This window comes from Schistocerca piceifrons, chromosome 3, assembly GCF_021461385.2.
Source record: "Schistocerca piceifrons isolate TAMUIC-IGC-003096 chromosome 3, iqSchPice1.1, whole genome shotgun sequence".
In the NCBI taxonomy this organism is placed as follows: domain Eukaryota; kingdom Metazoa; phylum Arthropoda; class Insecta; order Orthoptera; family Acrididae; genus Schistocerca; species Schistocerca piceifrons.
In genome coordinates this window covers 691,991,733-692,018,602 of record NC_060140.1, presented here as the reverse complement: position 1 = coordinate 692,018,602, position 26,870 = coordinate 691,991,733, and the positions used below count along the sequence as shown (strand labels likewise).

General features: G+C 43.8%; 1 protein-coding gene across 1 annotated transcript in view; it reads right to left on the bottom strand.

Moving 5' to 3' along the window:
• The window catches only part of LOC124788968 (ATP-dependent translocase ABCB1-like), a 144,920-nt gene that overhangs the window by 10,607 nt on the left and 107,443 nt on the right, over positions 1–26,870 (bottom strand). The window contains exons 18-20 of the mRNA XM_047256258.1: positions 17,388–17,547; positions 15,453–15,647; positions 4,816–5,022 (exon numbers count right to left, since the gene is read on the bottom strand). Coding sequence (XP_047112214.1) covers positions 4,816–5,022; positions 15,453–15,647; positions 17,388–17,547 — 562 coding nt within the window. The remainder of the gene's footprint in view (positions 1–4,815; positions 5,023–15,452; positions 15,648–17,387; positions 17,548–26,870) is intronic.

Here is a 26,870-nt window from a genome sequence, read left to right as displayed (position 1 = left end):
TATTGTATTTCAGGCAATCTCAAGCTGCGCATTAGTACGCTTGCAAATCAACTAATCACCTACGATTACACCTTGCCTGCATTCGGTAAGTGAGAGACGCTTCTTGGCAGACGATTTGTCTGACGTGGCAGTTATTTTGTTTTCCAGGCCATTGTGTAAAGGTACTTCATATAACCTCAATGATTTAATCAACAAACGCCCGGAAAGTCCTCAGGAGGCATGAATGTTGCGCGTTATACATGCAGCTGACTTCCTGGAGTGACATTTCGTGGAGTGAACAAGGGCCACTTGGTGGTCACCAGGTCGCAATGGAGCTCGATGCGATCTACAGCGACTTTCTGGCCGCCCGACTCCGGAGCAATTCCGGCGCTTGCGACATTTTCTTTGTGACCTTTTCATACATTTCGGCTCACACCCCGTAAACTCTATGGGGAAGTTAGGCTGTCGGCAATAGCTAACGTCGGCCTTCTAGTAGCAGTAGCTCGCGCCTGCCTGTCACTGTGGTCGGGTAACCTTATGCCTTTCTCCTGTGCCCACAAACCTCCCTCGTGACTCTGTGTGTATACGAATTAAAACAGTATCAAACTTTTTATAGTAGTTCCTGAGATTAGCCAGAACATACAGACAAGAAAAATGTGTCAGGTGCCCTAAATTTATAATATCTATGAATGATTCCAAAGAGTTCTGTCATTCACCACTAGGTGGCAATGATATCTTTTCACAATTTTGAGGGACTTTAATTAGTTGAGCCAATTTCCACGAAATATTCGTGTATTATACGCAAAAAAATTTCTTGCAAATTAGTTTATTTAGTGTTGAAAACCGTATGAACATATTTACAGTAGTTCCTGTGATTCGTGCAAGCATACTAACTGATACTTCGGTGTGGACTTTGTACAGGGTGGTTACAAATCGTCTGAAAAGCTTGTAAGGCTGTGGCAGGGTGCGCGTGTGCTGAGAAATAACTGTTAAGGATAAAATTCGATACATGGATACGTTTCCGAGTTAATTAGCATTGAATTTACTCAAAAATGGCGAGCCGCCCGCAAATTCAAGTGGCCTAACAGAGACAGTGTCGCCAAACGTGTTCTTCGTTTGGTTTCCTAAAACCGAACGAGAGAGAGATACAAAAGCGGCCAGGGGACGATGGTAAGAATCGAACCCGAGTGAAAGACTTAACGGTCTCTTGCGCTATCGTCTACGCTATGAGAGCAATTGACACTACTCGTTCCGGCAGGCTGGTTGAAAATGCGCTTGCAGAGACCTGATTAGCTTACTTCAGTGTTAAATAACTCTGCAACAGATGAACGTATAGATTTTTTTTAACAGCTGTTCTCAGCAGCCGGCCGCTGTGACAGAGTGGTTCTATGCGCTTCAGTCCGGAACCGCGCTGCTTCTGCGATCGCAGGTTCGAATTCTGCCTCGGGCATGGATGTGTGTGATGTCCTTAGGTTAGTTAGGTCTAAGTAGTTCTAAGTTCTAGGGGACTGATGACCTCAGATGTTAAGTCCCATAGTGCTTAGAGCCATTTGAACCATTTTTCTCAGCAGAACGTCCCTTCCAACTCCCTTACAAGCTTTACAATCTGTTTCTAACCACCCTGTGGATCGCACCCAGACAAGAACAGCAACACAACTAAAAAAGCAATACTTGCGAAAACTCGACTTAAAGAATTCATTCTGTAAAAGTTATATTAAAATAGTGTAACCTTCCTTTAAATTTCGAGTAAGTATTGTTGGCCGTCAATTCCATTGCACTTTTAGTGTGCGTTGGGACACTTCACGTGTATTTTTCAGCGACATACTTAAATTGTCGGTTTTGTCACTTTTCATGCCAAGTTGCAATATGTGTAGAAGTTAGAAGAAGAGGATGGATAGACAGATAATGCTGTTGCTAGTCTTACCACATTGTTGATACCATGCAATAAATAACCACATCAGTATAAAACGCAGATTTCCTTAGGCCTTCACAATGGAGCTGAAATGTTGCTCATTTTAAGAATTTTGAGTTACGGTGCAACTGTAAAGAACTTTAACGCTACCAAAAGCGGAAGTTTAAGCGGTTATGTTATACGTAAGCTTACCCACGAATCTGTTTTAACAGCAGAGATTACAAGTACACCGGAACAAAAATTAGCCACCCAATTAAATGCTCCTACCCTCGTTCATTACCTTAATTCCCTGAAAAACTGAGTCCATTAGACGAGATTGTGCACAGCATACATACAGCATACTACATCATGATGGCGTACAGGGTCAACCAGAACTCCACGGACAAACTTTCAAAGGTTCTTCAGGGATATCGTCGTAGTATTTGGGAATAAGGGAACCACGGTCTCCGGCGGATTGTTACAGAGCAATAATGTAAGTATGGTTCATTTGGTTTGTTACCGCAATTACGCTATTTTCTGTGCATATACATTCGTAGCTGTGAAGAAGCATGTAATGTTCAATAAACAAAACATACAACAGAAAACGCAGAGTAATGAAGCAACCTCTGTCGGCAGAACTGCTGTGATGATATTGCCAGACGTTGGGACCAGGTTCACTGCATTCAGCGGACCAACACAAAGGGTGCATATCGGCCAAACTTCAGTAAACCGTCCGTAGTGCTGCTGTGTGTCACTCTTAACGTACAACCAACACCGCTGGAAAAAAAAAAAACCTGGCCATATCCGAGCAGTACTGAATGCAAACTGAAGGGCAACGCGTTGAAGAGGGCATTACTGTTCTCAACAGCAGAAACCGTGAGCGAATGAGAGACGGGACACACAGCGCATTATGTCGACGTGTTCACTGTTGTCCACTCTTTTCAATGGGATACAGATAAAGAGCTAACTGGGGCAAGAATCCAAATGAACTGCAATAGCTCTATAACTATCCGCGGGAGGCCATGGGTCCCCTGTACCAAATACCCAGGGCATATCACTGGAAAATCTCTGAAATTTTGTCGGTGGAGTTCTGGTTCATACAGTAGAAGAAACGGTAACACGAATACTGAAATAAACATTATGGATCATGTTCGTACTAACGTGAATGAGTGCGCCGAAGTCATGGCACGAAACATACCACCAACCTCCGAGAATTAAGTCCGACCTGAACTACACCTTCCAAACAATGTGGTTTAGACACCTCATTGGGTCATCGGTACTCTCCTCGTATCACACTAGAGGCCCAAGTCAACTAATACCCAGTTTCTGTGTTGTTTGGCCAAATGCAGACGCATAGCCTTATGTACCGCTGTGAACAATGCGAGTTACGCAAATCCCTTCTCAATAATCTATCGGAAAATTGTGTAGGTGGATCTGCATTCGCTGATAGCAGCAATTGCTGTATGTTATGAAACAGATTCTCATTGACAAGGCACATTTCTGTCGCTCAGGATCTCTTTGAACTGCTGCTCTCCAGCCGTTTTACATAGGTACGACCGGTACACGATTCCTTGCAGAAACGCTGGACAATCCGCATTGATATATCTACAATTCTGGTATCGTGATTCACATTGTCGCCAAGGACATGCCCAAACACGATATTTTCTTTCTGTCACTATGTCGCGTACCCACGTCGGCCGACTTTTCTGCGCTCATCCCATGCAATGGACACTCGTAATACTTTAGTACCATGACTTACTTCAGGGGTAGAGGATCACGTGACCGACAGGTACCAGCTGTGCACCATCTATAGCGCTCCACAATGACCGTGGGCTCTTTTAAGGGAACGATTAATATTTTGTGCGGAATGTTTATATTTTCCACAAATTTGACAACTGACGTGGTGAAAACCGATAGCCAATAAATTATTAATTAGTAATAGAAATTACAAATTCTTATATGTAAGTTATTTGCCTAGTGTAGAGGAATTTGAGTTGTACTACATCTATATCTACATCTACATGGATACTCTGCAAATCACATTTAAGTGCCTGGCAGAGGGTTGATCGAACCACGATCACAATTCTGTATTATTCCAATCTCGTATAGCGCGCGGAAAGAATGAACACCTATATCTTTCCGTACGAGCTCTGATTTGCCTTATTTTACCGTGTTGATCGTTTCTCCCTACGTAGGTCGGTGTCAACAAAATATTTTCGTATTCGGAGGAGAAAGTTGGTGATTGTAATTTCGGGAGAAGATTCCGTTGCAACGAAAAACGACTTTCTTTTAATGAAGTCCAGCCCAAATCCAGTATCATTCGTGTGACACTCTCTCCCATATTTCGCGATAATACAAAACGTGCTGCCTTTCTTCGAACTTTTTCGATGTACTCCGTCAGTACTATCTGGTAAGGATCCCACACCGCGCAGTAGTATTCTAAAAGTGGACGGACAAGCGTATTGTAGGCAGTCTCCTTAGTAGGTCTGTTACATATCCTAAGTGTCCTGCCAATAAAACGCAGCCTTTGGTTAGCCAACCCCACAACATTTTCTGTGTGTTCTTTCCAGTTTAAGTTGTTCGTAATTGTAATACCTAGGTATTTAGTTGAACTTACGGCTTTTAGATTATACCGTGTAACCGAAGTTTAACAAGTTCCTTTTAGTACTTACGTGGGTGACCTCACACTTTTCGTTATTTAGGGTCAACTGCCACTTTTCGCACCATTCAGATATCTTTTCTAAATTTTTTTGCAGTTTGTCTGGTTTTCTGATGACTTTATTAGTCGATAAACGACAGCGTCATCTGCAAACAACCGAAGACGGTTGCTCGGATTGTCTCCCAAATCGTTCATATAGATAAGGAACAGCAAAGGGCCTATAACACTACCTTGTGGAACGCCAGAAATTGCTTCTGTTTTACTCCACGTTAAATGATTGCAGTACCTGAGGCAGTGAGGCGATGAAGTTGTGGATGTTGGACTTCTTGGCAGCCTCAATGATCTCCGCCATGGGCACTGTTCTGGTGTTGTCTCCGTATGCGATGTTCTCTGCGACCGTCCTGTCGAAAAGAACCGGCTCCTGAGACACGATGCCGAGCGGAGCACGCAGCTCCGACATCAGGATCGAGGACACGTCTCTTCCGTCCATGGACTGAAAAAGAAAACCGAAGAGTTCTCAGAAATCACTTCGTGAATGTGCACTAATGGTTCAAATTGATTTGAGCAGTATGGGACTTAACATCTGAGGTCATCAGTCCCCTAGAACGTAGAACTACTTAAACCTAACCGAAGGACATCACACACATCCGTGCCCGAGGCAGGATTCGAACCCGCAACCGTAGCGGTCGCGCGGTTCCAGACTGTAGCGCCTAGAACCGCTCGGCCGCTCCGGCTGGCTGTGCACTAATCTCAAAGCTTCAGAAAATGAGTAACGTTCGCCACAAGAAGTTTATTCACATGAAATGCTGACAAGGAAACTAGTGGATGGAACAAGGACTACTGACACATGAAAAGAAACAGGAAGGAAAGAAGTCTATGGCAGAGCAGAAGAAGAGTCTTGTCCACTAACGCAAGGGAATTTGGTATGCACTGTCAAATTGAGACCTCATACTAGAAGTAGAAATGGTTTCCACACAGACTATACGTTCCTATCCGGAGTTCTCAGTTGAATTTTAGATGATGGACAAAAATCGATTTGAAATTTCTGGCATATTTCAAACAGGATATTGGAAATGACAATCTTGTTGCCTCGGTGACACTGTGTAATGGGAGCTTTACCAATGAACTACACTCCTGGAAATGGAAAAAAGAACACATTGACACCGGTGTGTCAGACCCACCATACTTGCTCCGGACACTGCGAGAGGGCTGTACAAGCAATGATCACACGCACGGCACAGCGGACACACCAGGAACCGCGGTGTTGGCCGTCGAATGGCGCTAGCTGCACAGCATTTGTGCACCGCCGCCGTCAATGTCAGCCAGTTTGCCGTGGCATACGGAGCTCCATCGCAGTCTTTAACACTGGTAGCATGCCGCGACAGCGTGGACGTGAACCGTATGTGCAGTTGACGGACTTTGAGCGAGGGCGTATAGTGGGCATGCGGGAGGCCGGGTGGACGTACCGCCGAATTGCTCAACACGTGGGGCGTGAGGTCTCCACAGTACATCGATGGTGTCGCCAGTGGTCGGCGGAAGGTGCACGTGCCCGTCGACCTGGGACCGGACCGCAGCGACGCACGGATGCACGCCAAGACCGTAGGATCCTACGCAGTGCCATAGGGGACCGCACCGCCACTTCCCAGCAAATTAGGGACACTGTTGCTCCTGGGGTATCGGCGAGGACCATTCGAAACCGTCTCCATGAAGCTGGGCTACGGTCCCGCACACCGTTAGGCCGTCTTCCGCTCACGCCCCAACATCGTGCAGCCCGCCTCCAGTGGTGTCGCGACAGGCGTGAATGGAGGGACGAATGGAGACGTGTCGTCTTCAGCGATGAGAGTCGCTTCTGCCTTGGTGCCAATGATGGTCGTATGCGTGTTTGGCGCCGTGCAGGTGAGCGCCACAATCAGGACTGCATACGACCGAGGCACACAGGGCCAACACCCGGCACCATGGTGTGGGGAGCGATCTCCTACACTGGCCGTACACCACTGGTGATCGTCGAGGGGACACTGAATAGTGCACGGTACATCCAAACCGTCATCGAACCCATCGTTCTACCATTCCTTGACCGGCAAGGGAACTTGCTGTTCCAACAGGACAATGCACGTCCGCATGTATCCTGTGCCACCCAACGTGCTCTAGAAGGTGTAAGTCAACTACCCTGGCCAGCAAGATCTCCGGATCTGTCCCCCATTGAGCATGTTTGGGACTGGATGAAGCGTCGTCTCACGCGGTCTGCACGTCCAGCACGAACGCTGGTCCAACTGAGGCGCCAGGTGGAAATGGCATGGCAAGCCGTTCCACAGGACTACATCCAGCATCTCTACGATCGTCTCCATGGGAGAATAGCAGCCTGCATTGCTGCGAAAGGTGGATATACACTGTACTAGTGCCGACATTGTGCATGCTCTGTTGCCTGTGTCTATGTGCCTGTGGTTCTGTCAGTGTGATCATGTGATGTATCTGACCCCAGGAATGTGTCAATAAAGTTTCCCCTTCCTGGGACAATGAATTCACGGTGTTCTTATTTCAATTTCCAGGAGTGTATTTTCTTTCGGAGCACTTAGTCTATTTTCAAACTAATGTCCCTTCAGATGAGTAGGTTGTTTATTTTCTTTGCAATGGATTACGAAGCTTTTGATGGTGTCATCTTAAATATTTACGTACAGTTATAGAAATTAAATACAATCACAAGTAAATCTTATTGCTTTACCGCAGCTCCTTCTAATGAATACACTACCTAACAGAAAGTGAAGCACCCGGCATGAGACGGGGAAACGAAACATCTCTGGCTGAGAGGGTGTGTGGTGTTAGTTTGATGATTAGAAAATCATGTCGTATTCACAAAGAACTAGGTAGTATGAGCCCATATACCAGTATGATGTTGCATCACCTCTGTCGTCGATGCATCCACCGATTCAGTTGGGTACGCTTTCCTGGAGCAATTGGCAATTGTTAACTGTTCCTTGGTATCGTGGATACTGGGACAGAGTTGACGTCCGAGGCTACCCCAGACATATTCTATCGGGGATAGATCCAAAGAATTGTGCTGCTCACGGGTGTACCTCAACATGACACAGAGAGTTGAGACACGTGCCTTGTGTGGGCGAGAATGGCTGTTTTGAAAAATCGCACCACGATACTCTCACACGACAGGAAACACGTGAGAACGCGGTATGTCCGTGCCACACCATTTTGCAGTCAGAACTCTCTTGGTCACAATCAGCTGTGACCGGAAGCTACCCGCAACGTGTCGCCACGTGAAACACAGCTACGGCAGTCCAAAATATTGTAAGAATGATGTACATCCGTAGTAGTGCAGGTCCGATAGTCGTCGCGACGCCGTTCTTCAGCAGTCCATGCACCTCAGTCATGGCACCACTCTACACGCAGTCGTTTATGTTTCGTGTTAACGTATGGAACGATAACTCCCTAGTATAGCTGCTGCTGGTCTCCGACCAGTGGTGTAGGATGATACAGGATGTCGCGTGGAGTCCATTACTTGTCCTTGGCGGCAGGCGCAGATGTGAATAGCTGACGATGTCCTTTGTGTACAGTATGGCGAAGCTCCCTTGTCGTTGGACAGACTTAGTCGGCCGGAACCCTGACGACAAGCATGCCTGCCCTCACGTTCCTATAGTCCAGTACTGGACCACTGTCAGATTCGAAAGTCACACAAATCTGAATTGCTCTATTCGACCAGCCAGACGAATGCAGACCGACAATAATTCGTCAGGTGCTGATAACGTTGTCTCATACGTATGCGCCGTGCCCGTGTCCTTCGCAGTGATCGCCCAACATCTGACGCTGTACACACTCCTTTTATAGCTTGCCTGGTCTGTGTTACAATACAAACAGCATTAACAGATTTTGAAAAAAACGGGACTTCTGTCGGATGTTCGTGTCGTTCTCGCACGGTATCTCGACGGCGTAACTCGCTGTCTTCTTCAGGTGCTACCAGAGAATGGTCTTTGGGCGGATCGAATGCAATATTTATGCCTGTAAGGTGCTTGGCGCTCCCTAGCCGGTCCGCGCCGCATCGGCTGCTCCCTCCGCGGTCCGCTTCCACCAGACGCGGCTCCTATGGTCCTCTCTGGCCGCTGGTGTTCCCACTGCCGACCGCGCCGCGGCCTAGCCGGGCGGTGCTTCCTCTCAAGAATTTACACCCCAAGCAGGAGTACCACAAGGAGGCATCTTGTCTCCGCTACTGTACGCGCTTTGCACGGCTGACGTACCATCGACAACAAACCATACAGAAACGGTATGACTTAACGCTGACGACACCGCCTACTGGTGTACAGAATTGAAGGCGACAAACGTACAACGAAAGACACAGACCTACCTACAACGACTACAAACCTGGATGGCAAAATGGAGGATCCGTCCAAACCCATCCAAAACCCAAAAGGTTTTGTTTGGACACAGACACCTGACAAAAAACGAAAACAAAACACAGATGACATTCAACTGAAGCTCTGGAACACCCCACTAAGGCTTAATGACACTTTCAGGCACCTAGGTGTGTACCTAGACAAATATCTAAATTGGAAAACACGCCTCACATACCTGCTAAACAAGACAAGACAAAGACAAGGCCTAATGAGACGAATACAAGGACGATTTCACGGATCTGACGACCAAACTGCAATCCACACCTACTAAACGTACATTAGACCTGTGGTAGAATATTCTGCAGCCCCCTTAGGGGGCCTGCGTAAACCGGTAGCAGAACGACTTTATTCGACCAAGAGACGACTCTTACGCAGCATCTCAAGACTAAATGGCTCTAAGAACTATGGGACTTAACATCTGAGGTCATCAGTCCCCTAGACGTAGAACTACTTAAACGTAACTAACCTAAGGACATGGCACACATCCATGCCCGAGGCAGGATTCGAACCTGCGACCGTAGCAGCAGCGCAGTTGCGGACTGAAGCGCCTAGAACCGCTCGGTCACTGCGGCCGGCTCATCTCAACACTGTGAAGGCTCACGCGCAGTGACGACGTATATATGACACCACTGGCGTGGAGCCGCTACAGGCCAGGTTAACTAAACTCAGAACAAACTACGGGAGACACATATTAACGAAACGTCCAGACATGGGAGACATCCTGACAACAAGACCAAGAGTGAACAGGCGACCAAAATTTAAATACATCCAACCAGCGCGTACAGTAGCATACAACACCAGCCAGGAATACCCAGACCTCGCCATTACCATGGAACTCTTAACCCAAGACATTCCACTTCCCCCACACCTGAACCAAAGACAGAGAAACTATCCCTACAAAACATGCAAAGGCGCCCCCCCCTCCCCCCAACACACACGCACGCACGCATATAAAAAATAGAATTAAGCTATACATAAAATGTAGCATAGATTTAAATAAATTAAAAAATTATATACAATATGTAAGTCTTCACCACTGCCACGAAAGTCATGCCCCTAAGGTGACTGGAGGAGCTGATGTAAACAGGAGTGCGCCTTAAACGCCCAACTGACAACAGCTCTCTAAATTCAATTCTATAATCAAATTAATAGTATGTCTTCAAATTATCCTCGCCTCCCACCTATACCGGACAATATAAAGAAAAGTGGAATAAATTGCATAAGTAGTAGCATAAAACAAGAACACCACCACTCACACACATAAAGTGAAGCAACACCACAATTGTATTATATTTTTATTGTATTCTACTAACTTTATTGTATGTTAATGTGTTCCAATATGATACATGGAATAATCGTGATATAAAATATTCTACAATCTATAGCACTTGTGCTGTATTTCAATATGACTTAAAATTTTATATTCCATATTGTAAAAATGATCAACTGCACAATTGCAAGAAAGCTGAACAAATAAATAAACGAAATGTGCCAGTACAACAAAAGGGTGAACAGGGTAATGGAAGCCCTCAAACACCCCGCCCAACCCCTTCAGGGAATGGAATGAAAAGTGAAAAAAAAAACACCCAAGGACCATTCTCTGGTAGCACATGAAGAAACCATCGAGTTACACCTTCAAAATATAGTGCGAGAACGACGCGAACATCCGGTAGATGTTCCGTTTTTTTTTTTTTTTTTTCAAAGTGTCAACAGATCGCCAGGAAATCCTGAAGAATTACAGCATTAATACACTTTGGTAGGCTTTCTAGGTGACACAGAGGATTGCAGTTCTGAGTGTTGATCTACCTGCCGAAGGTGTGTACGCGTGTGAAGCTACACTGACATCGGACCATGTCTTCTGGGTGCTCAGTTTTTTTTATAGAGTACAGGGCTATTACAAATGATTGAAGCGATTTCATAAATTCACTGTAACTCCATTCATTGACATATGGTCACGACACACTACAGATACTTAGAAAAACTCATAAAGTTTTGTTCGGCTGAAACCGCACTTCAGGTTTCTGCCGTCAGAGCGCTCGAGAGCGCAGTGAGACACATTGGCGACAGGAGCCGAGAAAGCGTATGTCGTGCTTGAAATGCACTCACATCAGTCAGTCATAACAGTGCAACGACGCTTCAGGACGAAGTTCAACAAAGATTCACCAACTGCTAACTCCATTCGGCGATGGTATGCGCAGTTTAAAGCTTCTGGATGCCTCTGTAAGGGGAAATCAACGGGTCGGCCTGCAGTGAGCGAAGAAACGGTTGAACGCGTGCGGGCAAGTTTCACGCGTAGCCCGCGGAAGTCGAAGAAAAAAGCAAGCAGGGAGCTAAACGTACCACAGCCGACGGTTTGGAAAATCTTACGGAAAAGGCTAAAGCAGAAGCCTTACCGTTTACAATTGCTACAAGCCCTGACACCCGATGACAAAGTCAAACGCTTTGAATTTTCGGCGCGGTTGCAACAGCTCATGGAAGAGGATGCGTTCAGTGCGAAACTTGTTTTCAGTGATGAAGCAACATTTTTTCTTAATGGTGAAGTGAACAGACACAATGTGCGAATCTGGGCGGTAGAGATTCCTCACGCATTCGTGCAGCAAATTCGCAATTCACCAAAAGTTAACGTGTTTTGTGCAATCTCACGGTTTAAAGTTTACGGCCCCTTTTTCTTCTGCGAAAAAAACGTTACAGGACACGTGTATCTGGACATGCTGGAAAATTGGCTCATGCCACAACTGGAGACCGACAGCGCCGACTTCATCTTTCAACAGGATGGTGCTCCACCGCACTTCCATCATGATATTCGGCATTTCTTAAACAGGAGATTGGAAAACCGATGGATCGGTCGTGGTGGAGATCATGATCAGCAATTCATGTCATGGCCTCTACGCTCTCCGGACTTAACCCCATGCGATTTCTTTCTGTGGGGTTATGTGAAAGATTCAGTGTTTAAACCTCCTCTACCAAGAAACGTGCCAGGACTGCGAGCTCGAATCAACGATGCTTTCGAACTCATTGATGGGGACATGCTGCGCCGAGTGTGGGAGGAACTTGATTATCGGCTTGATGTCTGCCGAATCACTAAAGGGGCACATATAGAACATTTGTGAATGCGTAAAAAAACTTTTTGAGTTTTTGTATGTGTGTGCAAAGCATTGTGAAAATATCTCAAATAATTAAGTTATTGTAGAGCTGTGAAATCGCTTCAATCATTTGTAATAACCCTGTATAAAAACTACGTTCACAAAATTTTAGTGTCTAGAGGAGAAAAAATAAATAATTCTTTATTTGATAAAGATGTTTCACAAGTGCGCCGTTTCCCCTCTAGGCATAGAGTCAGAGCGGGTTTTCGAAGTATCATGTGATGAATATTGTTTTAGAGACTTTACTTGACTTCTCTATCTTTCTTTTTGTGGAGGCAGATGAAGCGTTTTGTGTACGAGACTGAGATGAACACTCTAGAAGAGATAGTTGCCCATCTGGCTGAAGCTGCAGCCATTATTTGAAAAACAGCTGGTTGGTTTGAGCGTGTTGGACAGTTATTATTAGCACGTAAATTTCAGTTAAGCATTAATGTAAATGGTCGACATTTTTAGGAACATTTATAAAATAATATCCACACGCTGTCACTCTGCCTCTGATTGTGATTAACGTCAAAACTCTCATGCACTACTATAGAGATAAGGCAGCACCTGCGCAACTTTTGCCACATAAAAAGTGTTTCTTTTTATCTATTCTACTTTAAAGTTTTGTATCTGTAGTTTTTTTACACGCTGACTCAACGTTGCTGTGTCACAAATCGCTATGGGGTAACATCTCTCAATCACGTGTTAATTACATTCTCACAGTATTCTCAAGAAAAAGTGGGTTCAGTGTCTGACCTGCCTTCCGAACAGAAACAACGACTGTGATTGCCTGCCGCGACTTGACTGAAATGCAAAACGCGGACAATTCTTTTCTGTAAAAAGTCATCACAGATGTTGAGACTTAGTATTGTCAATGCGAACCTAACACAACACGACGAAGTGCTGAAATTCGCATGAAGCCTCAACGCTTTGACCACATAACCGCCTAAATTCACGCCAATGGGATGCGCGAGTCGAACAGCATCCCCGAGGAGGGCCTCTCAGACAGTTTCGTATGGCTGTGTGGGGCGGTCTGTGCATTGTACACAGTTTGGGGGAGACTACGCGGAACACCACCATCTTACTTTTTCTTAGTTTTTTAATTAATCAAGTCTTGAAACTACATGGGCTGACGGAATGTATTTTATATTTATAAATAATGCCGTAAAAGTACTTTATGAAAACTGAAATGGCGGGTGCAAAGTGGGGTCCGTGATTTGCTTGCAAAATTTCATTTGTTTGAAAATAATCCGAAATACCTAGTGAACTGTTTTCATATTGCCAATTTCTCTGGTGTGTTGTTTTTTCTATTCTTCTACTACGTTTAGGGCGTTCACTACTAGAGTGGAAGTCCAATGTGGAACTACTTAATTTAGTTGACTTGGCGTTCGCGAACGAGGAATTATGAAAAGTGTGATATACTAGTAATGAGACAGTATTGAATTTTTGTTAAAATCGCAGTCGAATTTTCTTAAAAATGATTGTCACTTCCAATTGCCTTAAAGAATAGCTTCTGTAAGGTTTCCATGTGTTTATAATAGCCACATTCATGCAATAAGATAATCTGGTCGATTCTGCCTCTGTATTATTAGGTAATTATCTTACTAATAGTTTGTTTACATTAACTGTAAATTTATCACCAATGTTATTTGCGATGTCAATCAGTTTTTGGAACAGCTAGATTTCATGTCATAAAAGGAAAACAGAAAACATCCGCAGCTATTTTTAAAAAGTTCCACATACTGTAAACTAGCAAACAAATAAACAGGGCGAGAGTACTTGGAAATTTTATGTAGAGACTGACATTTAAATTAAATAAACACATGTAGTCAATATTCCACATTTAGTCGTAGTAAATAACTTACATATTGTCAAAACTGCATCACATCTGCAGAATTTTGCCTCGTATTCATGTATTTTCTACAACACACGAATTGAACACCTTAGTACACAAATGAAACGTGTTCACTTTGGTCCGCAAGGGTTTAATATAAAAATTAGCATTCTTTCAATCCATCTAATGTTACTTATTTGTTTTACATTTGGGAATGATTTCTAGCATTCTGTCCACTGTGCAGCGCAGATAACTGCTAGGGCCACATTTTGGAACGTGATACGCAGCGTGTTCTACAGGTCAAGCATTGTTCTCCATTCAGCCGTCGCGGTAGCGTGAATGGGAGGATGATGTTACTATAATACCACGCTACAAATACGGCCCGAATCTGCGTTAACAATTACGTGCAACCTTACCATGGAGATTAGCATCTTTCGTTCTGAGAAGTTTTGTAAATACAAGTCGTCTAAGTATGGCCTAGGAGACGAGTGAAGCGGACGATATAATTATCCGTGTGGTACTGGTCATATCACGTTATGAAGAATTCTGAACACAGGTAGAAACCAGTGTCTATTACTCCCTATTCTCTTTGCAGGTACTATATAAGACATGTTACTAAAAATGTTCCAGACAGGTCACATACATGCATTTCACATATCACTTGTCGTGTGCTCGTAGCTGGATCGTAATCTACACATTGTAAGGCTCTGTAATTTTTTAGAACATTTCTCATGGAGAAAAACAGCGGTTTGGCTAGAATAAATCAGAAACAATTTTGGGCGCCATAAAATATTTATTTGCAGCGGTTACCAGTTTCGGTAAGAATGTGAGCAATTGACAATCGTGGAGTCACAACGCCTGTCCCGTTCATCCCACCGCTTTCATCTCGGTATAAAGGGTCTGAAGATGGTCACATTCTAACCGAACCCAGTAACCACTGCAAATAAATATTTTATTGCAGGCAAGATTTTTTAATCCATTTTTATTGTAAGGCTTGTTTCTCCAGTAGTACTGAGTCTGTCTCATACACGCAACAATGCGGTGCTACAGGTAGTAAGTTTCGTGTACAGAAAATGTTCCCGATGCAGGAATATTTTTTCACACTTTGCATGTCTACACATTAACATCGTGTCTCCATGTTCCATATTCAAATAATGTTCCATATTTGCACATGTCATGCTACATGCCCTGTTGAACTGTGCACTACTCGTCGACCTTTTCACATGAATGACTGAAGACGCGCTAGGTGTATTACACATCGAAAAGCGTTTGTTTCGTACTGCCTGTGGTCTAGTACAGAAGTCTCTAGAACAAATAATCACTCCAAAACACTGTTCAGTAGATATGCACCGTACAACATTTTGTGTAAATACCAGTCCAGTACATATTTTAATTGGAATTTATTGAGTTGTCTTTTTCTCCTAGGAATCAGACCTCGTTCTCTGTGATAGCAGATTTAAACATCATGTTGTGTGCGACATGTTGTTGTTGAAAGAGTGTAATAACATTAGTGACGAAACCAGAAGTGAATAAGAAAGCTTGCGGTACGTCGGAGGCGATTACTCACCACAATGCCAGAAATGGGGTCGTAGAACCTCTCGAGCAGCTGTATGCAGGTGGACTTGCCACAGCCAGAGGGCCCCACCAGCGCCACCGTCTGACCGGGCCGTACCTCCATTCTGAGCCCACGCAGCACCATTGTGGTGAGCCGTGTGGGATACGCGAACTCCACCGACTCGTACTGCACCTCTCCACGTGTCTCCTAAGCAGACGACCATCTGACTTTTAATTCGCTCATCGTATTAATATTACAATATTACTATATTTCTCAATAAATACTAAGCAATGGAATGAAATAATATGTACAAAAACCAAAAATGAAAAATATAATTACGAAAACGAGAAAATTATTTCTCATGTGGATACTATAAAAATACTATATTGCTTAAATTCAGTATCGAATGACAGTGAAGAAAACTAAACAAGATCTAATAACACAAATAAAAGTGTTAGTGGAACAGACACCACTAATATACTTCACAAAAGATGTTCTTCTTCACTGGAGCTGCCACTATCCTCAAATGTCTAGGAACAGGCGGAATGCCCAGACATTTTCAGTTGTAGTAAATGCAGATTGAGATTTACTTCCTGAATTTAAAGGAAATGTAAATTCATCCACGAAGGAGATGATTTACTAAGCCCTCGTTCCACCGAGCATTCTTCCTCGCCAGAATGACAAAACTGTTGCGTAGCGTAAATTACGGAGTCAGAAGAAATTTAGTGAAGAATTAGATATTTTGTGCTGAGTTTGTTCTATAGGCGCTAGAACACCTTCCATTTCATTGCAACGACGGACGTCACAAAAGAGGCGTCGCACAATGTTGTTATTTGTTAAGATCTAGAGATTACTTGTCCCAAGAAGAGTAAATCAAATTTCGTATGTTTCTCACGAAAACATATAATTTGAAAGAAAAGGAGAGAGCGCTTACTTGGAGAACTGCAGTCACTCTTCTTTCCATTCCTCATTTGCGAATAAAACAGAAATGGAAAGCAATGACGTTCAGCACACAGCGTAAACTGTGCTGCGACAAAATTTATAGATTTATTTAGAAAGGAATGTAATAGACAAAACAATAGTAGGAAGCACATGAACATACGAGTCAGAGGTTTAGAAAATAAGAGAGATAGAAAAAGATCAACTGCTGTCCATGGAAAATGATTACAGGAGACGAAGTGCAAGAGTTTCACTATTAAACGACAACTTAAATGAAGAAAAAAAATGGTTGAACTAGAAGCGAACTTAATTGAAGTTACTGATAGGAAGAGGTTATTGTCGTATGGCCATTTAGAATGAGTGGATTATAATATATAGGCAAAGAAGATGGGATTAGCTCCAGCAGGGAAAAAGGAAACGAGAATATTGATGAGAGATCTCTAGAAAGCCATGCATTCTAGAAACGTCCAAGAGGGAGCATTGTGCAGAGCGAAAATAAGGAAGGTGAGAAGCGAGAAACCATATAATCGTACAGATAAGCAGAAATACTAGTAATAAAGGGCGAGGACGTCTGATATACAGTCTTCTCAGAACAAGCATCAGAGTTTCGGAGGACACGATAAAACAATCAGAAACCGTAATTCAGCAGTATGAGGAGAAACTGAAAATAAAAATCGGAGCATACGAATATTAGCGAACATCAGCATATGTAAAGATGATTACCAAAGACGTTGTGTGTGACAGCACACGGCGCGAAGAGATGGAGCAAGAAGACTCATGTTTAAAAAAAAATTGTTTTGCAGTTCATTCAGCTCTTTAAGGGAACAACCTAAACACAGAAATAAGGGTGGACTTGCTTTGAAATCTGAGAAAAATGATCATAGTTTCAGGAAATCGCACTAAGAGATATGGTTAGAATGAAATGATCAGAGAGAACCAGTGAGAAACTACCTGAACAAGAGCTTGCCTGTGCGAGTCACGATGGGCAAGAGCATGGCTGTTACTCACGCGCATTTCCTTGGAGGGATTTGCTGGGTCTGTGATGCGGGGCTCCCGCCTCAGGAGGTGAAACACGTTGGCAGCTGCGTCGATGCCCTTCTGCAAGTTGGGTGCGAAGGACAGCGCGTTGGCCACGACCGTGGTGCCCATGATGAGCGACTGCGACACTCTAAACAGTGTGAGGGCATGCCATCAGATAGCGGCGAAGACACCTTTAATTTCTAAAATGCGTTACGAACCAGTATTGAGAAAGCCATTAATCTTCAACAAAGCTACTACAAAAGATATGCACTGCTAACAAAGAGGAAAAAGACTGTTACGTTATGACGACATTATCAGAAAATAAGAAATTTAGAGCTTAATTGTGTAATATATTTTCCTTGAAGCAACATTCTCTATAGAAGTGAGCAATTAATTATTCATTATCAAGTATTTGTGGGATACAGTTGTGGTATTGCTGTCTAATGTTATCATTCAGGTGCCACATAGATGGGCACCTACACGGTGAAGCCATTCCAGAACGACATATTATCCAGCATTATAACTGCATCAATCATGTTCAACCACGTGTACCACGGAAAGAACCTTGAACGATTTTTCCACTGATACTTTCCGTTAATATTGAGATACAGATTTTTCCTCAACTCTTTCGTGTGGTATATTTTTGTTTACAACTTAATACTTTCGTCACAATAAAATATGAAGCTGTATTAATACCATACATCTACAGTGAGTTGACTAAGTCAGGAGATAGCGATATTCACATATACAGATGAAGGTCGCATCGCTATCACAAGATGTAAATGGATAGTGTATTGACGGAGCTGTCATTTGTACTTAGGTGATTCATGTGAAAAGGTTTCCGACGAAATTACGGCCGTGCGACGGAAACTGATAGTCTTTCAACGCGGAATGGTAGTTGGAGACATAAGGATAGCATATTTCATTTCGGAAAGCGTGAGAGAAATCAACTGTCCGAGATCCACAGGCCAAGAGTGTGCTAAGAATTCCAAATTTCAGGCACCTCTTACCACAGACAAGGCAGTGGCTGACGGCCTTCACTTAACGACCTAGAGCAGCGGCGTTTGTGTAGAGTTTTCAGTGCTAACAGACAGCAACCCAGCATGAAATAACCGTAGAAATCAACGTGGAACGTACGACTAACGTATCTGTCACGAACGTGCGGGAGAAATTAGGCATTAATGACTTATAGCAGCAGACGACCGACGTGAGTGCCTTTGGTAACAGCACGACATCGCCTGCAGTGCCTCTCCTGAGCGTGTGAGCATATAGTTTGGACCCTAGACGACTGAAAAACCGTGACCTGGTCCGATGAGTCCCTATTTCAATTCATAAGAGATGATGGTACGGTTCGAGTGTGGCGCAGACCTCACGAAGCCATGTACCCAAGTTGTCAACAGGGCACTGTGTAAGTAGGTGGTGGCTCCATAATGGTGTGAGCTTTGCTTCCAAGGAATGAACTGGATCCTTGTTCCAACTGAACCAACCACTGACAGGAAATGGTTATGTTCTGCTGCTTGGAGACCATTTGCAGCCATTCATGGACTTCATGTTCGCAAAAAACGATGAAACTGTATGACGATGCGCAATATTACCGGTCGACAGTTGTTCGCGGTTGGTTTGAAGAACATTCTGGACTATTCGAGCGAATGAATGATCCACAAAGATCGACCGACACGAATCTCGAACATTTATGGGGCACAATCGAGAGGTCAGTTCGTGCACAGATCCTGCACCAGCAACACTTGCACAAGTACGGATGGCCATAGAGGCAGGAAACTTCCAAAGACTTGTTGACACCATTTAATAAAAAAAATAAATAAATAAAAATAAATAAAAAAAACGAGCTGATGTACTGCGCTGGGCAAAAGCATGCCCAGCACGATATTAGGAGGTACCCATGACTTTTGTCATCTAAATGTGTATGTATGCATATACCCCTCAAGACAATGTACAGTGCTTGGTGCTGCGACTCTATACCAATATTAGCGACCCTTAGTACTTCCCTAATAATCGTGTGGGCCGAGGGAGAAACGACTCTATGTACAGTGAGTGCAGGCGTCGCCTGAAAGGAAAAAAAGCGACCTTTAGAAATTAAAATTTTGGAGCAGCCACAAGTCGCATACATATCACCTTTACTGACATGCTTCACTCGACAGACACGCGCATCTTCGGAAATTTAGTAGCTAAGAACCACGAGTTAAATATATCTGGCTATAGCGCCATTGTCGTTGTTCGCATATGTGCGAGGTTTGTCCGGAAAATACGTATAAAAGTTGAATAATAACTTTATTTTACAATTATTCAGGTATTACAATATGGTCTCCTTCAAAGTACTCGCCCTGAGACGCGATACACTTCTGCCAACGCCGTTTCCACTCTTGATATCATTGCTGAAAGTCTTGAGTTGTGATGTTGTTCAGTTGCCGTGTCGTTTCCGCCTTGATGGCTTCCACATCTCCCAAGTGCCGCCCCCGAAGCACCATTTTGCATTTCGGGAACATGAAGAAGTCACACGGGGCTAAGTCGGATGAATAAGGCGGGTGATCTGTCACGGTGATTGAGCTTCGGGCCAAAAACTCGCGCACAACGAGCGACGCGTGAGCGGGCGCATTGTCGTGATGAAGGATCCACCTGCCCCCTTTTGCCAACTCCGGTCGAAATCGGGCCACACGAGCTGTGAGACGTGTCAGAAATTCAACGTAAAAATTTCCATTCACTCTTTGACTGGGAGGGACAAATTCCTTGTGAACAATGCCCCTAGAATCAAAGAAAACAATCAACATTGTCTTCACATTGGACCTTGATTTTCACTACTTTTTTGTTCTCAGTTCTCCTGCTAGTTTCCATTCCTTGCTTTGAGATTTGAGCTCCACATCGAATTCGTAAAACCAGGACTCGTCTCCAGTGATGACTCGGTTGAGAAAGTCCCCTCGTTCCTCTGCTTCCAAGCAACCCTCACAGCACTCAACCCTCTTTGCTTTCTAAAAATGGCTCTGAGCACTATGGGACTTAACATCTGTGGTCATCAGTCCCCTAGAACGTAGAACTACTTAAACCTAACTAACCTAAGGACATCACACAACACCCAGTCATCACGAGGCAGAGAATCTTTGCTTTCTGTTCTGGCGTCAAGAGCTTCGGTACGATTTTCGCACACAGTTTCTTCATTTCAAGTTTTTGTGTCAGGATTTCGTGAACGATTGTTTTGGGGACTGACAGCTCGTCAGCAATCATTCTGACTGTCAATCTACGGTCTTTACGAACACAAGCCCGAATTCGTTCAACATTTGCATCGGAACTCGATGTCGACGGGCGTCCTGGGCGAGGGTGATCGTTCACTTCTTCTCGGCCATCCCGGAACCTTTTTAACCACTTGTTCACGGTTGGTTCCTTCAGAGAATTGTCTCCGTAAACCTGTTTCAAACACTCAAAAATCTCACGGGCATTCTTGCCTAGCTTTGCAAGAAACTTGATGTTGACGCGCTGTTCCTCAATCAGAGAGAGCTCCATGCCGACGGCAGGTGAGAAAGGGTAACTGTCAACAAGCTGCCGCGCACTCCTACCTTCACGCAGAGTGCTCTGACTCGAACTGAGCGTTGATGGGATTGATTACAGCAGTAGTCCCACCTGGCGGTGATTGCAACTTGTAACACAAAGACATTATTCAACTTTTATACGTATTTTCCGGACAAACTTCGTATATACAGACAGATATATTTAAAGTGTGGTCCTTGGCTATTAAATTTCCGAATATTTGATTTTCGCGTCTGTCGAGTGAAACAAGTCAGTAAAGGAAAGCTACTCTATGTGGTCAAAAGTATCCGGACACCCCCAAAAACATACATTTTCATATCAGGTGCATGGTGCTGCCACCTACTGCCAGGGGCGACATATCAGCGACCTCAGTAGTTATTAGACATAATGAGAGAGCAGAAAGGGGTGCTCCGCATAACTCACCGAATTGGAAAGTGGTCAGGTGATTGGGTGTCACTGCTTTTCTTCATGCGAGATTTCCACACTCCTAAACATCTGTAGGTCCGATGTAGTAGTGAAGTGGAAACGTGAAGGGACAAGTACAGCACGTAAGCTTGCTGGCCGACGTCGTCTGTTGACTGACAGAGACCGCCGACAGTTGAAGAGTGTCGTAATGTGTAATAGGCAGACATCAATTCAGACCTTCACAGAGGAATTCCAGACTGCATCAGGATCCACTGCAAGTACTATGACACTTAGGAGGGACATGAGAAAGCTGGATTTCATGGTCGAGCGACTGGACATAAGCCACACATCACGCCAGTAAATGACAAACGATGTCTCGCTTGGTGTAAGGAGCTTAAACACTGGACAATTGAACAGTGGAAAAACGTTGTGTGGAGTGACGAATCACGGTACACAATGTGGTGATCCGACGGCGGTGTGTTGGTTTCGCGAACGCTCGGTGAACGTCATCTGCCAGCGTGTGTAGCGCCAATAGTAAAATTCGGAGGCTGTGGTGTGTTTTTCATGGAGGGGTCTTGTACCCTCGTTGTTTTGCGGCGCACTATCACAGCCCAGGCCTACATTGATGTTTTAAGCACGTTCTTGCTTCCCACTGTTGAAGAGCAATTCGGGGATAGTGATTGCATCTTTCAACACGATCGAGCACCTGTTCATAATGCACGGCCTGTGGCGGAGTTGTTACATGACAATAGCATCCCTGTAATAGACTGGCCTGCACAGAGTCCTGACTTGAATCCTACGGAACCCCTTTGGGATGGTTTGGAACGCCGACTTAGTGCCAGGCCTCACCGACCGACATCGATATCTCTCCTCAGTGCAGCACTCTGTGAAGAATGGGTTGCCATTCCCCAAGAATCCTTTCAGCACCTGATTGAACGTATGCCTGCGACAGTGGAAGCTGTCATCAAGGCCAGACGTGGGCCAACACCTTATTGAATTCCAGCATTACCGAAGGAGGTCGTCAAGAACTTGTATGTCATTTTCAGCCAGGTGTCCGGATACTTTTGATTGTATAGTGTATGTGGGACAAGTGACTGCTCCACTTGGTTACCACAGGAGATATTGAATTTAATTGAGGAAAGGAAAAATATAAAAATGCAGTAAATGAATCAGGTGAGAGGGAATAAAAACCTCCAAAAAATGACAGACAGGAAGCGCAATATGGCTAAGCTTGAATGGCTAGAGGACAAATGAAAGTCTATTGAAGCATGTTTAACTAAGATAAAGACAGATACGCCTTTGGAGAAAAGAAAAGCAGTCGTCTGAATACCAAGAGCACAGATGGAAAACCAGAACTAAGCAAAGAGGGGAAAACTGGAAGATAGAAGGAATGTACATACAGAAATAATATTGAAGACAATATTCCAAGTAGGGAATAGTAAATCGCTGAATATGATATTAGATGTATAATGCTGCTAGAATCATGTGACAGGGCGCTGAAAGTCCTAAGACGAAACAAGGCCCCTGGAATAGCCGGTATTCCCTCAGAAATGATGATATCTTTAAGACAGCCAGCCATGCTAAACCACTCCATTGGTATGCAAGATACTTGAGACAGGGAAAATACACTCAGACTTCAAAAAGCGTGTAATAATTTCAATTACAAAGAAAGTGGGTGCAGACTGTTACGAATTTTTTACAGAAGAATGGAAAAACTAGTAGAAACTGACCTCGGAGAGACCAGTTTGGATTTAGAGAAATGTAGGAACACGTGGCGCAATATTGACGGTATAAATTCCCTTAGAAGATAGGTTACGGAAAGGCAAACGCACGTTTATGACATTTGTAGACTTAAAGAAAGTTTTTAATAATGTTGACTGGGATACACTCTTTGAAATTCTAAATGCAGCAGGCGTGAAATACAGGGAACGAATGGCTATTTGCAAGTTGTTCAGAAACCAGAAGGTATTTGTGAGTCGAGGAGCGTGAGAGGGAAGCAGTGGTTGAGAAGGGAGTGAGAAAGGGTTGTAGCTTATCCCCGATGTTATTTAATTTGTACATTGAGCTAGTAGTAAAGGAAACCAAAGAAATATTTCGAGAAGAAATTAGAAGTTCAGGGAGAAGAAATGAAAACTTTGAGGATTGCTGATGACATTGTAATTCTGTCAGAGAGCACAAAGGACTTGGAAGAGCCGTTGAATGAACTGGAGGGTTTCTTTAAAGGTTGATATAAGATAAACATCAATAAAACAAAAAGAAGGGTAATGGAATATAGCCAAATTTAACCGGATGATGGCTGAGGGAAATAGATGGGAAGCGACACACTAAAAGTAGTAAATGAGTTCTCCTACGTGGACGGTAAAGTAACTGATGATGGCCAAATTAGAGACTATGAAAAATGGCAAGAAAAATCTTTCCGAGAAAAAAGTAATTTGTTAACATCGAATATACATTTAACCGGTAGGAGATCTTTTTTGAAGTTAGTTGTCTGACGTGTAGCCTTTATGGAAGTGGAACGTTAACGATTAGCAATTCAGACAATACGAGAATAAAAGCTTTTGAAAAGTGGTGCTACAGAAGAATACTGAAGTTTAGATAGGTAGATCACGTAAGCATTTGACAGAGAGCAAGAGAGAGATGCATGAAGTGGCTTCAAGCGAATGAGCGTTGCAATAGTTATTCGGAGATGAAGACAATTGCCCAGGAGAGAACGACGTGGAGAACTGCATCAAAGCAGTCTTCGCACTGAAGACAACAATGTCTTCGGGTCGAGTGCCTTCACAGTGTATTGGTGAATTACAGCATGGAAATGGGTTCCCGCCCGGGGGATTAGAGCGTCAAGTTATTATGTGAGAACATTAGAGTTCCTTCCTCCAGATTTGCAGGGAGCCTAATATATACAAAATTCTTTGAACCCAAAACTATGGATTTCCTCCCTTCATACATTTTGCGAAGTAGGTAAAATATTGTGGGCACGTCATATATAATGTAGGGTCAGCTTTTTCGGTCTGTCCCTACTGACTCTTTCATCCTCCGAAGTATAGCTTTGTCTAGCAGATATTTGTATTTGGGAATGGATTCCTTAGTTTGCGTGGCATACGTACAGCTAGTGCCTGCACAGAATTTCGCGCATGCTGACTGCGATAACCGTTGGCTTGAAATTTAATACAGTTAAGCTAAGGAGGATGCTATATCAGTATAACGCATAAAAATCTTTAATAGATAGATAAAAAGTCCCGGGACTGACATTTGCACCGAGCAAGGTAGGGCAGTGATTAGCACATTGGACTCGTTTTCGGGAGAGCGACGGTTCAAACCTGCTTACGGCCATGCTGATTTAGGTTTTCCGTCATTTCCCTAAATCACTTCAGGCAGATGTTGGGATGGTTCCTTTGAAAGGGCGCGGCCGACTTCCTTCCCCAATCCGATGGGACTGACAACCTTGCTGTTTCTTCCCTCTCCCAATCAACCAACCAACTGACATTTGCACGAGAATCAAGTTTAACTGCTACTCGAACAAATATGAAACTCTGTAGAAAGTACTAATGTGGTAATTTTTTTTTTCGTTTTGACGACTGGCGACAGTCTGCTTCTAGAGCACGAGATCAGCGAGGGGGCGTGTTTATTCGTGGGCATTGTTTAACGTGTGTTGCACCAAAAATGTTTTTGCAATTGTACCTGATTTACTCTAAAAAGGTTTAAGGTGCAAGGTGTATAAGTTTTTATTACATTATAAAAAATAACTCAGGAAAGCCATAGTCTTTAAGCAAACCTATGACTACACACAGACTAACTGACCATTGTCAAATAATATCTGATGCTTCCATAGTAACTCACGTCTTCTCGCTTCATTCTTTGGCCTAACGAGGGTCAAAACCCTCGCTGCAGGTGTTTGACAAAGGAATGCATGCATGTTGGAAATATACATGTTGCATTTTACACAGACTAGGCATACTGTCCTGCGGGTGCATAGCACCAGCTTCACTCGCAACGTGGACTCATACAAATTAATAATTCATATTGCCCTTTGAACCCATTAAGCTTCTACGTTGAGAGCTGAATCATTCCACCCACTAAATCATGAGTGCAAAATGGAAACACCAAAGTACCTACAAATGCAATACCGATCCCATATAATGACGCAGCATAACCCACTATTGAAAGTCTTCTCGGGTTTGCTGCCGGATCCTAAATTCACTTCATTCAATATTTCGGCGATCCAACAGTCCGCCATCTTCAGGAACACGCTGCTACTGTTGAGTCCTGCTGCAAATTGATGCCAAGTCTGCAAAACATTCTACTATGTAGGCCCCTGTACCGTACACGGCGCATGCGCCGTCCGACACAATTGCTGCCCTTCAAGACTGGGCAGGTGGTGCTGAACTTAGCAGAACACCGGAGGCAACAATATAGCGCACTCAAACATTTAGACTGGCCGCTTCGTAGAACGTTCTGTTTTTATGCGGGATAATGCAGGGCTACATGTTTTGCTAAGAGAAAAGCCATTGTCTCTATTAATCAAATCGTCTGCGTACCATATTTCAATTGCTTCTTTGTAAATGCTGTTCCAAAATCCGGCGGAGTTGGCAACTATCATAGTCTCGTCAAATTTCATCCCGTGTTCCTCGTTTAAGCTGTGTTCTCCTACCACCGTTTTTTTCGTCTGTTGGATACTCGTATAATAGCGATGTTCCACGCTCCTGCCCTGAAGAGTGCGGGTCGAATGGTCGATGTAATCCTTCTCGCAGTCTCACGGAATTTTGTATATGCTATGCTTCCTAAGCCCTACATTACCTTCCAGAGCCGAATAGTGCCCCAGTACTGGAAGGCGAATGGAACACGCTCTTCATGTTAAAACTCCTTAAAATTCTTTTAGTCACAACGACATGCACCCAGCTCAAGGAATAAAGGCCATAGTTTTATGTTCCTCCTCATGCATTCTCCATATTCCGTAGCCCGATGAATCTGCTTCTCAGAGAATTCATTTTCCTTAAAACTGCCGACAAATGTGCAAGTTCTTGGGTTAAACTGTCCGTGTCGGAATTGGCATATGCTCTGCGAATAGAGTGTTAAAGACACCACTTGATTGGGATGGTGGATGGCAACTCTTAGGGTGCAGGTACGAATCGGTATATGTCGGCTTTCGATGAACACTATGTCCCTGAATATCATTTTGTTTTTTGTGAACCTTGACGTCCAAAAATGGGAGCATCTCATTATTTTCAGCATCCATTTTAAATTTAATACTGCGCTGAAGTCAGCTGAAGTGGTCCAGAAATCTGTTGAGAGTATCAAGTCCACGCGGCCAAACGAAAAAGGTATCATCTATGTACCTCGAGAAGACCGTTGGTTGCAAAGCTGAACTCCTCAGTGCCGTATCCTCGAAGTTCTCCATAAATAAGTTAGCTACTATGGGCGATAAAGAATTACCCGGAGCCAGTCCATTATTCTGTGCAAAAATATTTCAGTTAAATGAAAAATACGTGGATATCAGCACATGACGACAAAGCTCCATCAACTCTTCATGCA